This window comes from Pseudopodoces humilis, chromosome 7, assembly GCF_049639895.1.
Source record: "Pseudopodoces humilis isolate 2021_Gansu_Grassland_sample_001 chromosome 7, ASM4963989v1, whole genome shotgun sequence".
NCBI lineage: Eukaryota > Metazoa > Chordata > Aves > Passeriformes > Paridae > Pseudopodoces > Pseudopodoces humilis.
This window is the reverse complement of record NC_142206.1, coordinates 4,522,737-4,534,924: the sequence shown is the minus strand read 5'-3', so window position 1 is coordinate 4,534,924 and position 12,188 is coordinate 4,522,737. Positions and strand designations below refer to the sequence as shown.

General features: G+C 43.5%; 1 protein-coding gene across 5 annotated transcripts in view; it reads left to right on the top strand.

Moving 5' to 3' along the window:
- Positions 1 to 12,188, top strand: part of BBOX1 (gamma-butyrobetaine hydroxylase 1) — a 34,106-nt gene that overhangs the window by 680 nt on the left and 21,238 nt on the right. For 2 of the 5 annotated variants that reach the window (XM_088058283.1, XM_088058281.1), the window contains exons 2-3: positions 5,875 to 6,260; positions 7,924 to 8,038. In XM_088058283.1, the coding sequence (XP_087914409.1) occupies positions 6,039 to 6,260; positions 7,924 to 8,038 (337 nt within the window). In that variant the 5' untranslated portion in view covers positions 5,875 to 6,038. Of the gene's footprint in view, positions 1 to 596; positions 613 to 1,557; positions 1,664 to 5,874; positions 6,261 to 7,666; positions 7,796 to 7,923; positions 8,039 to 12,188 lie in introns of those variants that run through there. The other 3 variants (XM_088058284.1, XM_088058282.1, XM_088058285.1) reach the window with 3 other exon arrangements.

Below are 12,188 nucleotides of genomic sequence, written 5' to 3'. Positions count from 1 at the left end.
TATGTGCATCCACCTCTATCTGGGTTTCCTTTTGTGGTTCTATGGGGTTGACTAAGGGGTCTTTGGTGGTCATACCCACTGAGTGACCCCAGTGTTGTAGATGACCTCACCTTGAGCTTCTCTTAGGGCATGCGGTCTTGCTTCTTGTTAGATGGCTTTGCCACAAAAGCCATTATGTTCCTCATTATCTACTGGTTCCAGCTATGTTTAACATCCTTTGGGTCTACTTTTACATTCTTGTATCTATTTTGCTGGTTAGTCTTTAAGCTCTATTTAGCAACTTCAGGGGGAACTGAAAATGTCTGTTATCGGTCAAGCTGTCAAGTTTTTGTGCCCTTTTCTTGAGACTATGTCTCTTTCAGGCAAGTCTCAATGCTTCATTTTCCAGGACAAAGTGTTACAACTGTAACATTGAATCATAATACAGGCAGGTACACACACCACAGTGATTACAGTGGCTGCCATAAATGCATTTTGTAGCAGTCTCCAATTTGGAAGCCATGAAGTAAACCACCAGTCCCACCAAGAAGAATTTTCCTCTTTGTGCCACTCTTCTACTGCTCTTTCTATTGTGGTGATTCCTGACTATTGGACTTCAAACCCATCATTGTTGTAAGTGCAGCAGTCCTGTCCTTTAATAACACACGTTCCTCCTTGGCTAGCAAGCAGATAATCTCAGGCCATGCAGTTCTGTAGAGCCACTGTTCATGTTTGTTGGAGCTCATATGATGTGCTATTTAATACTTAAATAGTATCATTTGCCACTTCTAATAATGTATTTAACTTGTTTATATAAACTCAGAGGACAAGGTAGTGCACATTGGGCATAGCATGAACCATAATATTTTGCTTTCTGAAATCAGAGGGGTGTATTGCAGATCGTCCTGCCTTCCCTGGATGGAAAATGTTCTCTTGGCCCCAACTTATTGCAGATTTTGCCGAAGTACCCTAGGGGGAGGCATTAATATTGCTTGGAAACAGGAAGTTTGATGGTGTAAGTCATGATGGTACATGTCTGAAGTTAGGTGAGTTGAGCACAGCTGTAAAAGCCTCTCACATCCAAGCAAAGATGAAAATTTCTTTGGCTTACAGCCTTTCCTATGGTAACTTAAGTTACATTTATCTCACCTCAGTGGCTCCCAGAAGGTTTATTTATTTATTTATTTATTTATTTATTTATTATTTTTTTAAAATCTGGAAGCTGTGCCTGTGAGGATTGGTTGTGTCTGTTTCTTTTAGGTTAGCCTTTTATTCCAAAAGGCATTTACAAAACCTGCTGTCACGGATTTAGAAAAGATTCTGCTTGTGTTGCATTCCACTGTAGGGAGCTGTGAGGAAATCTTTTTAAACAGATGGTCTAGGATGAAGTTAATGCAAGTGAGACAACATTGTATCTGAAAACTATTTATTGGTAACAAAAAATAGTTTCCCTGCTAAAGAGGACTAAGGAAGACAGAAAAGGAGAAAGGAAAATGGAAAAGGATGGGCAGGGAGAGAGAGAGAGAAGGGAGACAGACAGAAAAAGAGGGCGTTACCACCAGAGGGTCAGGGAGTGCTGTCGACACCCGGGCGGCAGAGGCTCTGTGTGTGTGTGCACTACGGTCAGGGACACGGCTCTCAGAGAGGCTCCACAGGCACAGCTCCCACGGCAACCGGACACCAGGTGAGTGGGAATGGGACAGGAGGGGCAGAACCCCGGACAGGATGGCAGCGGGGATGGCGGCAACAGGCTGGAGTGATGCCCAAAAGATAGGCTGGAAATAAATCCCCACAGACCGATGTCTGTAGGGCAGTTATTTGTTTATTGCAGTGCTGGTGGTGAGTGGGATATCTCCACCTAACTCACCCACCTTTGTCAAGTGCTCTGGTATATTTATACAGTAAGTATTGCTTAGTGTTACTGTGTCGCTATAACATTGTCATGTATGTGCAGGAACTAATTTACATTGTATGATCTCATGGTTATTAGATAGTTCTTTTGCACTGCACTTGTCCCTCCCCAGTTCAGGAGTCGTCAGGGGTCTTTGGTGAAGGCTTCCAAGGTCATCTTCACATCTGAACTTTTCAACTTTGTCTTTGGAGCATGCGCAGTTACTGTGTTCCTTGGTCTGTCTGGTCCTAACTGGTCTAAATTCTTTGTTTTGTGGGTAATTGGCTTTACATTTGCCAATTTTTCATTAGTACTATACTTACCTATCTCTAAAGCTCTCCACCTGGTGAGTTTTTTTCTTCTTTTTTTTCTATTCAGCATTAAGCAACTAGTTAACCATATACTAGCCATTACACTGAATAGAAAGTTACTTATATCAAGTTGTAGAAGTATAAAAGTTATGATTCAGGTTATATAGGATAAAAGGCTATGATTCAGATTATATTTATATCAGGTAATATTGATATAACTCAAGATATATAGGCACCGTATAACTTTGACCTAAGTTATATAGGCCTAGTTATATAGGCAGGCAGGGTTGGACACAGGAGACTCAGGCAGGAATGCAGGGACAAAGCAGGCAGGGCATCTGTCAAGGACACAGGGAGGCAGAACAGGCAGGTGCTGGGATGGGCAAAGAGATAGGGCAGGGCACAGGCTACACATGAGGCTTAGAGGTCAGCCAGTGTCCTGCCAAGCTCCCAGTGAGAGGAAAAGTGCATACATGAGGGCCAGCAAGGGCAGTAGAGCCAAAAGGCAGGCTGGGGCCAGGACAAAAAGGACAAAAACAGTCTAGGGCCAGGCAAGAAGCAGACCTCAGAAGGCTGGAGCCAAAGCAAAAACACAAGATTCTAAAAGTCCCAACTCAAAAAAGCCCCAAAAAGCTAAGACTCAAAAAGCCAAAAAAAACCCAACTGTAGAGCTTCTGATGCAGTTACTTCTGTGCCCCCTGGCTCCTTCCAAAGTCCACATGCTGACAGGACCAAGAGTTTGGTGGTCATGTATTAGCCAAGTGCAACATTCCACAGCAGTCCATTAGTGGAGACCTTTTGCCATCTGATTACTCTGGAGGGTGCAGTGCTGTTGGTGTTGTCCTGCTGATCGCCTGTCCCATGTGAGCCAGGAAATGGTTGCCACACAAAGTCTCCTCAAAGATGAAGTTTTCTTCCATCTTCTCTTTAGTTGCCTCCTGCAAGTAGCACATGTGCTCCCCCTCCTCCACATGCCTCTGACAATCAGTATTGAGACAAATCAAAATGAAATTGCCTTTTCACAGCTTGACATGCATTTTGTGTGACCAAGTTACCTATTACCAGATGAACAAATACCAGTTAGGTGACATTTGTGGTGGAAATACAATAAGCTCACCTCAGTTTCTTGCCATAAAAAATGTGGTTTTCTATTACTAGTGATGTATTTGGAGCCTCTTAGAAGCTAGTTTAGATTTCTTAATTGGATGAAAAAATAGGAGATATCTAGAAGCCCTTTGAATCAAGCAAGCTTCACATAGGTCTTCAGATTTAGTGATGAATCTTCCCTTTGAGACATTCAGAAAGTAAAGGCTTAATATATTTTCCAGTCCCTTGTTTTGACATTTTGAAGAAAAATATTTATAGAATGTCTATATACAAAATCCAGGTAGTTATAACCACCATGCTAAACTTAAAGAAGAGCCTTTGCTTAGGTTAAACACTAAGCATGTGGATAATACTAAAGTTATTTGGAAATCTGCTTACATAAGACGAGAAATTTGTGTGCAGAACCAGTGTGTGGACGACTGGATAAATGAATGTATGAAATACATTGTGGAGAAACTTTGAAATTAAATACATAGGTGTTTAATAGACCCCAGACCTTTGGATTTCTCCTGCTTCCCCCATTTAGTAAGCTGGAGAAGCTTACTGATGGCTTTAAACTTCTAAAGCAAATTCTGGTTCTCATGGTCTTAAGCAGATACCTGCAGGAGTTTCTACTATATTTAGTGTACAGAGAAAAGCATCCCTATCCTCAAAGGAACTGGGTGGTTGGTTCTGGGAAGAGTGCTTTGTTCTAGAATTCCTTATACATGGAAAGATAAGTGGAATAATTTGATCTGACCATTTCTGTTGCTCAGGTGCTTAAATTCATGTGGATGTGAGTACCATGCTTTGTGCTGGACAATTCAGCATTGTTCAGGTGTCAGGCAAGGTGAACTAACTTTGAACAGAGAACTATCCTGAAATGAGTACAGATGTAGCAAAAGTTTATGGTTGAAATGGTCTTTTCTTTTTTTTTTTTTAAACCCTAAGGCATAACACAGCTTTTCAGCCATACATAATCAAACTTTGTCCAAGAAATCTCAGAAGGACACTGCAGCCAGTCTTGCAATATAAATATTTTTACAGTTCAAGGGAAAGTTGCAGTATGGTGGAAATACAAATATGTGTATATTGACACAGGTATATTTATGTACACATTAGTATAAAAGAAAATATTTTCAATCTGGATATAAACACAGTTTTGGATAAAAGAGGTTTAAGTCTGTATGCACAAAACTAGCTGTACTGCATTGCAAGTGAGGATTAGTATTTAGTGGTCCAGTGGGACTACCATCCATAAACTATCCAAGAAAGAGAAAAACACAGTATTCTGCTTTTCTGTACTCAATCAGATGAATTAAAAACAAATGGAGACCCAAGAGTCCTGTGTAGCCTAGTTCTAAACTGCAGCAAAGGAAAAATACTGAAAAACCGTCTGATAACTCCAGTAGGCCTTTGTGAGTCAAAATACTGAAGCCCAGGACATTTTTGTTTTGTGCACAAAGACAACTGGCAACACTTTGGTCCTGGTAGCATCAATATTTTGCCCTGTGATCTTTAGAAAAAAAAATAAAATTAATAAATATGCAATGTTTGACGTTGATAAAGTCAAAAATCACAAAAGTTAAAATACACATATAAGGACTTACTGATTCAGGGAGCCTCCCCTGAATTTTTCTGAATAAGAAAAACATTAGACCAGAACTTTTCTAATTCTAGGATGTGGATACACCATCTTTCTGCAGTGCACAATGCAGCTGGCTTTAAATAAAAGACTATACCTATAGAAAGTGGTCTGGCTGTGAGAGGAGAGAGGAACTCTCACGGAACTCTCTTGCTGTTTCTAAAGTCATGTTTAAGCCATGTTTTCCTTGCAGGGAGGTGGATTCTGTGTTTTCTATTCCATAGTATCCACAGCAGAGATTATGATGTATGTACTTTTCTTGCTTTAGGTTTTGAACATGTTTAACAGTAGCTCAGGCTTTTGGTTTGTGGAATTCATTTTGAGGTGTCTTTTTGTGAGAGACTGAAGCGTTATGGCTAAGGGCTTAAACATTGTTATGAAGGATTTCTTGCCCTTTATGTCCAAACTGTATAAAGAAATTGTGACCACCAAAGCCCACCCCTTCCTGAATATTCCTCCTGATTGGAACTTTGGACTGAGTTAAGCCACCTAAAGGAACAATGAGATAAAATACCAGTGACACTATTTACCAGCTGGCACCAGTTACCTCAGGTCTAGGGTGAAGTAAACAAGGATGAGGAAGAAGAAAGGATCCACAAGAAAGCACTTCCAGCATCTGTCCTGAAAATCCACTCTGGGTTCAGGGTGGGGGAGGTCAGAGCTCACAGACTCATTTGCTCTGGCCAGGTTTGCACAAGCTCTTAGTCCAACCAAGAGGAGAGGAGGTTTTAAGGTGATTGCATAGTCTCTGGTCAGAGGAGGTAGCAAGAAAAGACAGCCAAGATGATGGATCAAATTGAAAGGATTTTTGAATAGATGTGTCTGAGTACACTCTCTGTAAGCAACATTTAATGAATATTCCTGAAGTCTAGCTGGTTGGAAGAGAAGGGGGAATCACTGTAACTCTGACCTTTTGCTGTACTGACTTCTTCAGTAATAAGCTGCTCTTTGTGGTGTTTTAGGAGCTCCATGACAGAATTCCCTCTGACGATTTCAATATAGAGCCCAAAAGGTGGAGGTCGGTGGCTCACGCTCTGCTGAGGACCGGGGTCCCTGGAGGCCGGGTGTGTTGCCTGAGTGGGAGCCACTCAGCCTTGCAGTGCTCCACGCCATTCAGCAGCTCAGCATGGGCCCAGGGATCCTGAAGGTGGAAGCTTTGGATGAGGGCCATTTGGTGTGTGTGAAGTGGGAGGATGGAAGTGAGAGCAGCTACCCCTGCGTCTGGCTGAGGGACAACTGCCAGTGTCCCCAGTGCTTCCTGCCCTCCGCCGGAGCACGCAGGCTGCTCTTCGAGGACCTGGATGTCAACATCGTGCTGAAGAAGGTTGCTCTGGCAGATCCAAGGAAGGTATTTCATGCAGACCATCATTCACCTTCTCATGAAATCTGTCTAACAGTGCTTATTAGTCTAAATTCGAGACAATTCCAAGTTATATTCTAATCACAGTTTGCTTATTTGCAAGCCTTACCAGGTGTTTGCAAAGATTTTAGGAAGAATCCCAGTCTGGGGAGCTCAGATCTTTCCACCTTCATACAAAACTTCACTTTATAGATGTTATGCAGAGGCTGCATAAACCCAGGTTTCAGTTTTTATAATATAATAAAGCATTTTAAAATTCTACCATATGCTTCTTCGTCACTAATTGTTGAAAATACAGACATTTCTTGCAAATTTAATTACACTTACACTTTTTCTTGTCTTTAGTCTTTAAGTCAATGGGCTTGAAAATCTGAAAAACAAATTGTAAAACAATGGTGACCTTAATCCATAACAAAAATACCTACTTATTAGCAGATTTTCAATATAAAATAACCTTAATCTTAGAGTGAACTCTCAAACCAAACTTGAATCCAATAATCAGAATTGGACTAATGTCTGTATTCCTGTCTACTTATCTGCATTAACATTTCTTCCTGGAAAACAGAAGGTTATTGAGCAAGAGCGGATAGGAGCTGCCCTCTTTAGGAATTTCAGTCTTTCCTGACACATAAAAACTTAGTATATTATTTGGATTTTTTAATGTTTTATTAAAAGCAGTACATGGCTTCTTTGGCAAACTAATTTCCTTCATTGTATACTTAAAGATGTTTTGAACAAATATGCATCAATCCACCCTGGGTCAGATGGGGCAGCCTTGCTGCAGGTGCAGTTTGTAGAGGCTGACTTGTGTGTTAATGTCTCAGTTACAGGGTAAGGGTCTCTGGTGAGGAATTCTGGGCTCCTAAGTTGATTGTAGACAAAATTAATACAATGTAAATTTATTATTTGATTAGGCAAATTAAGAATTGTCTGCTTCCACTTATATTCAGAAACTGATGAAAGCGCAGCAATAATGCTAAAATGATAGTGATAGTGTTTTACCATCATGTGAATGAGCAGAGTCATGTGAATTGGGAATTGAAACCTACTCATCCACCTTAAAAATCCAGCTGAGGGTCTGTGCTGGACTGGGCTCTTTCAGTTCATGACAAGCAAAGCCATATGCTTTCTTTCCATGTTTTTTTCAGAAACTGAAAAACCCAACACTTCTTAAAAATTTATTTGGTAGAGGGAAGGCTTCAAAAGTAGGGAGGGGACAGATTTCTCTCCTAGCACAAAGTCCTTGTCTGTCTTGTTTGGTTTTTTTTTCTCGTGACCTGTTAGTGTTTTGCAAGTTATTTTCACTCTTCTATTTCACTCTTCTGAGTGAAGTGCTCTCCCCAGTCATATGCACCAGTTTTTACAAGTCTCTTCTTTCTATTAAGTGCAACTCCCACAGTGGAAACAGTCCACACAAACCAGTAAATTAGGTTGTGGGTTGAAATGAAAATGAACATTTATAAGAAGTGTCAGAATTTGAATGGTGTTCAGGTTTTCGTTACTTGTTTGCAATCATGCTTCAGGTAAAGTTTAACTCAGATATTAGTGATCTAAGTATTGCAATTTCTGCAGCTTCTAAGGGGTTTTGTTGTTCTAGGTGATATTTTCCAAATTTTTTTTTCTAAACTCACCTTTTCCTTTCTGTTGAAAGATCTCTATTACGTGGCCTGACGAACACACAAGTGAATATGAAGCTGAGTGGTTGAAAAAACGATGTTTCTCTGAAGAAGCCAGAGCTGTAATGCGAGCAGATTTATTTTTACCAGGTAGGAATGAAATCCTTGTCTGCCATGCTTGTGTCAAATGCGAGGGGTTTGACACTGACAGTCCTGGTTGGAGATGCCTGTGTGAGGACCAGGTCTACCCAGCTGAAGCAGTGGCAACAACCCTTGGTGCCCAGGGCCGGGCTGTTACATGCATGACAGGGACTTGAGGTTATCTTTTCCCTCTTCTACGTTCTATACCTGAGAGAAGTACAATTAATTTGGCTGCATTTACTTTCCTAAAAACTGTGAAAGTCTCACAGTGAGCCATGCTCTGTGGCTCAGCAGTGGTCTTTAACTATGCAACTGTGTAAGTGCTGTTTAAACCATTTAAATTTTTCTAAAAACAAAGATTATTTGGAATTGCAAAGGTGTTACAACTGAAATATTTTTTCCCCTTTTCATGGTTTTCTTGTTAAAAAGTAACTGTGTAGCATAGCAGTTTGTAGTGCTGAAGTTCAGGTTGTGTTTGCTTTGCTTCCCATGCATGTTTTACTGGTAGACTGTCTTTTGATCACAAAGTACAAAAGTACAACTGTCTTTGTAATATTTACGCTGCACAAATCACTTACCCTTTTAAGTGAATAATTATAAACCCACTAGGTTTGGCCTGAAGCATATCATCATTACTTTGGCAGCCTTTCAGACTGAGCATGAAAGTGTGAAAGCTTGCAAGATGCCTGTGATTGCTTTTGACAGTGTTCCTGTGAGATCTGCTGTTGCAGAAAGCTGTGCATCTGTATTCAGTGTTGAGAAAGTATCTGTTAAAATAGGACATTACTGCTTTAAAACTTGAATGATGAGAAATATTTCCATTAATTTCAGTGGATGCTACAACAGACTCTTCATAGTTCCAAATGAAACTATTTTCCCCTGGTAATACAAAAGTTTGTATCTACTTTAATTTTGGCAAAAGTAAACAGTTGTGTTTACTATTAAAAAGGGTTTGGCATGCTTCCAGAGTAAATATGGTGAAGATACAAACCTCATTCAGGAAAACTAGACTTGATTTTTTATTTGTGAAAATGAATATGCTGTGAAAGCTAGCAGGATATTTTGTAGCCTTCAAAGGGATCAACATAAATTGAACATTGCTTTAATTAATACCCAGACAAAATAACCTAGATGTCAGGTTGTGTTCATTGGCAAAGATATTAATTACTGAGAGTTCAGTATTTCAGATGTTACACTATTTTTTTCACCTATTGTGAAGACTTAACTGGCTGTGATTTGCCTTCACGTGCATGCATTTGCACAATGCTTACTCTTGGAATCTAAATACAGTGCATATTTTGGAAGTCAGTTCTCTGCTCTGCTACTGCTCTTCTCCATCCAGGAGCCATCCAGGTAAAAATATACATCAAAGATCTGTTTCATTCTATGAGCAATACTTCTTCAAATTCTGTCCAGAGGGACCTGGAGCAAAGCATGGCTGCAGAAGAAGATGCAGCAGCTCCAGGAGAAAGGGAATTGGTCCCGATCTCGTCCCCTTCTTCCAGCCCAAGCTGCATCCAGGCTCAGCTGGCTGAGCTAAACACATGGCTAATAAAATAGTTATAAAACTCATAACTAATAAAATAGTTATAATGATAATAATATTAATAGTAATATCAAGTTAATATACACATCCACACATCATCTAGAATCATGGAATGCTTTGGCTTAGGAAGGGCCTTAAAGACCATCTAGTTCTTTACCTGATAACCTTCTGCTGTCTTGCTCTCTCTCTGAGACCTTTTTCCTATTTCTTTCTACCTCTACACCTCACATTTCTTTGCACATGATACAAGGAGATGCAAGAGATCCAGAGTCTGTTGCAGGAGACTGTCAAACTTGGCCCCTGCCATGGGAGGTACTTGGGCATTCCCACCTGGCCCAAATGTGTATTAGTCCACTGAACTGCAGGTTTTTGGGGCACCCTCAGCACCAAGAAGACCTGATGGACAGCATCAAGGGGACTCTACTGGCATCCACAGAGCAGTGAGGTTTTCTACTTAATCTGTCTCTGTTACTCTTTTTCTCTTTCTCTTTCTCTTTCTCATTTAGTGCTCATTAAAACCCATCCTACTGGCTTGGGAGTGTGATGTGGTTTGCACATTGATTTGGGCAGAGGCATTTTGGATCATTTTAATAAGCAGATGATAAGAAGGGGCTAGAAGGCCACAAGCCCAGGGGCTGCTCCATGACAGTTGCGGCGGCTTTGGCCGTTGAAGGGCTGTGGGTGTGGCCCTTGGCAACACAGGCGTGATGTGTCAGGGCCCTTGGCGATGTGGAACCTTGCGGTGCCCAGAGAGCTTTGTGACACGGCGGAGCCACGCCCTGCAGGGGTGTACAGGGGCTGTAGAACCTTGGAGTGTCCAGTCCCGTGAGAGCCACTGTGTTGCAAGGCAGCAGCTCCTGGGATCTGGCGCCAGAGAACGTGCGAGACACAGCGAGATAAGGTGAAGCCCAACTCCGAGGCACCCAGCCCCTTGCCCAGCTGCCTGAAAAGCAGGCCCTGAGTGGGCACTGGTTGGGGGCAGGGGGTAGCTCAGTCCTGCCGCTCTTGGAGACTGAGAAGGAGGAGGGGCCCGTCCTTGGTCAACATGGACAAAGAGAGGCAAGACGAGGTGGAGCAAGAGCTTTCCCAATGCGGAGCTCTTAGTGGCCAAGAGCTCTGCCTGTGGGAAGCTGAGGGATACCAGCAAGTGTCACCTTTGGAAGGAGACGTGCAAGGCCATCCACACGTGTTCCAAAGAGAAGATGAGACAGAGGCAGAGGTGTCCCAAGAGCGAGACAAGGATGGCCACACTGGTACTCAGCTGGAGCCCAGCTCTGCCAGCAGTGTGAGAAGCCAGGAAACGGGAGAGGCAGCACATGACCTGCGCAGCGCTTCTCCTGCCCCGAGGAGTCCCTTGGACACTGAGACAACAGCTGCTGCTGCCCGGGCTGCTACTGCTGGGGAGGAGGAGCCCACCAAGCCTCTGCCTCCTGCAGTGGAAAAGGCAGCAGCGTCTCCTGGCCTAGGCGAGAACATTCCACCAGCACAGACAGCCAGGTCAGTCCATGCCACATACAGCCCCATAGGAAGCAACCAAGCTCAGTTAGACTTAGCAGAGCACATGAGCTCTGAGACCATGAGCCTGGTTTGCCTAGAGATGCAGGAACTTGGCCATCAGACACAGGAAGAGAGGGAGCTGGAGCAAAGCATGGCTGCAGAAGAAGATGCAGCAGCTCCAGGAGAAAGGGAATTGGTCCCGATCTCGTCCCCTGCTTCCAGCCCAAGCAGCAGCCAGGCTCAGCTGGACTCATCCCAGCACATGAGTTCTGAGACCATGAGCCTGGTTTGCCTGGAGATGCAGGAACTTGGCCATCAGACACAGGAAGAGAGGGAGCTGGAGCAAAGCATGGCTGCAGAAGAAGATGCAGCAGCTCCAGGAGAAAGGGAATTGGTCCCGATCTCGTCCCCTGCTTCCAGCCCAAGCAGCAGCCAGGCTCAGCTGGACTCATCCCCGCACATGAGCTCTGAGACCATGAGCCTGGTTTGCCTGGAGATGCAGGAACTTGGCCATCAGACACAGGAAGAGAGGGAGCTGGAGCAAAGCATGGCTGCAGAAGAAGATGCAGCAGCTCCAGGAGAAAGGGAATTGGTCCCGATCTCGTCCCCTGCTTCCAGCCCAAGCAGCAGCCAGGCTCAGCTGGACTCAGCCCAGCACATGAGCTCTGAGACCATGAGCCTGGTTTGCCTGGAGATGCAGGAACTTGGCCATCAGACACAGGAAGAGAGGGAGCTGGAGCAAAGCATGGCTGCAGAAGAAGATGCAGCAGCTCCAGGAGAAAGGGAATTGGTCCCGATCTCGTCCCCTTCTTCCAGCCCAAGCAGCAGCCAGGCTCAGCTGAACTCATCCCAGCACATGAGTTCTGAGACCATGAGCCTGGTTTGCCTGGAGATGCAGGAACTTGGCCATCAGACACAGGAAGAGAGGGAGCTGGAGCAAAGCATGGCTGCAGAAGAAGATGCAGCAGCTCCAGGAGAAAGGGAATTGGTCCCGATCTCGTCCCCTACTTCCAGCCCAAGCAGCAGCCAGGCTCAGCTGGACTCAGCCCAGCACATGAGCTCTGAGACCATGAGCCTGGTTTGCCTGGAGATGCAGGAACTTGGCCATCAGACACA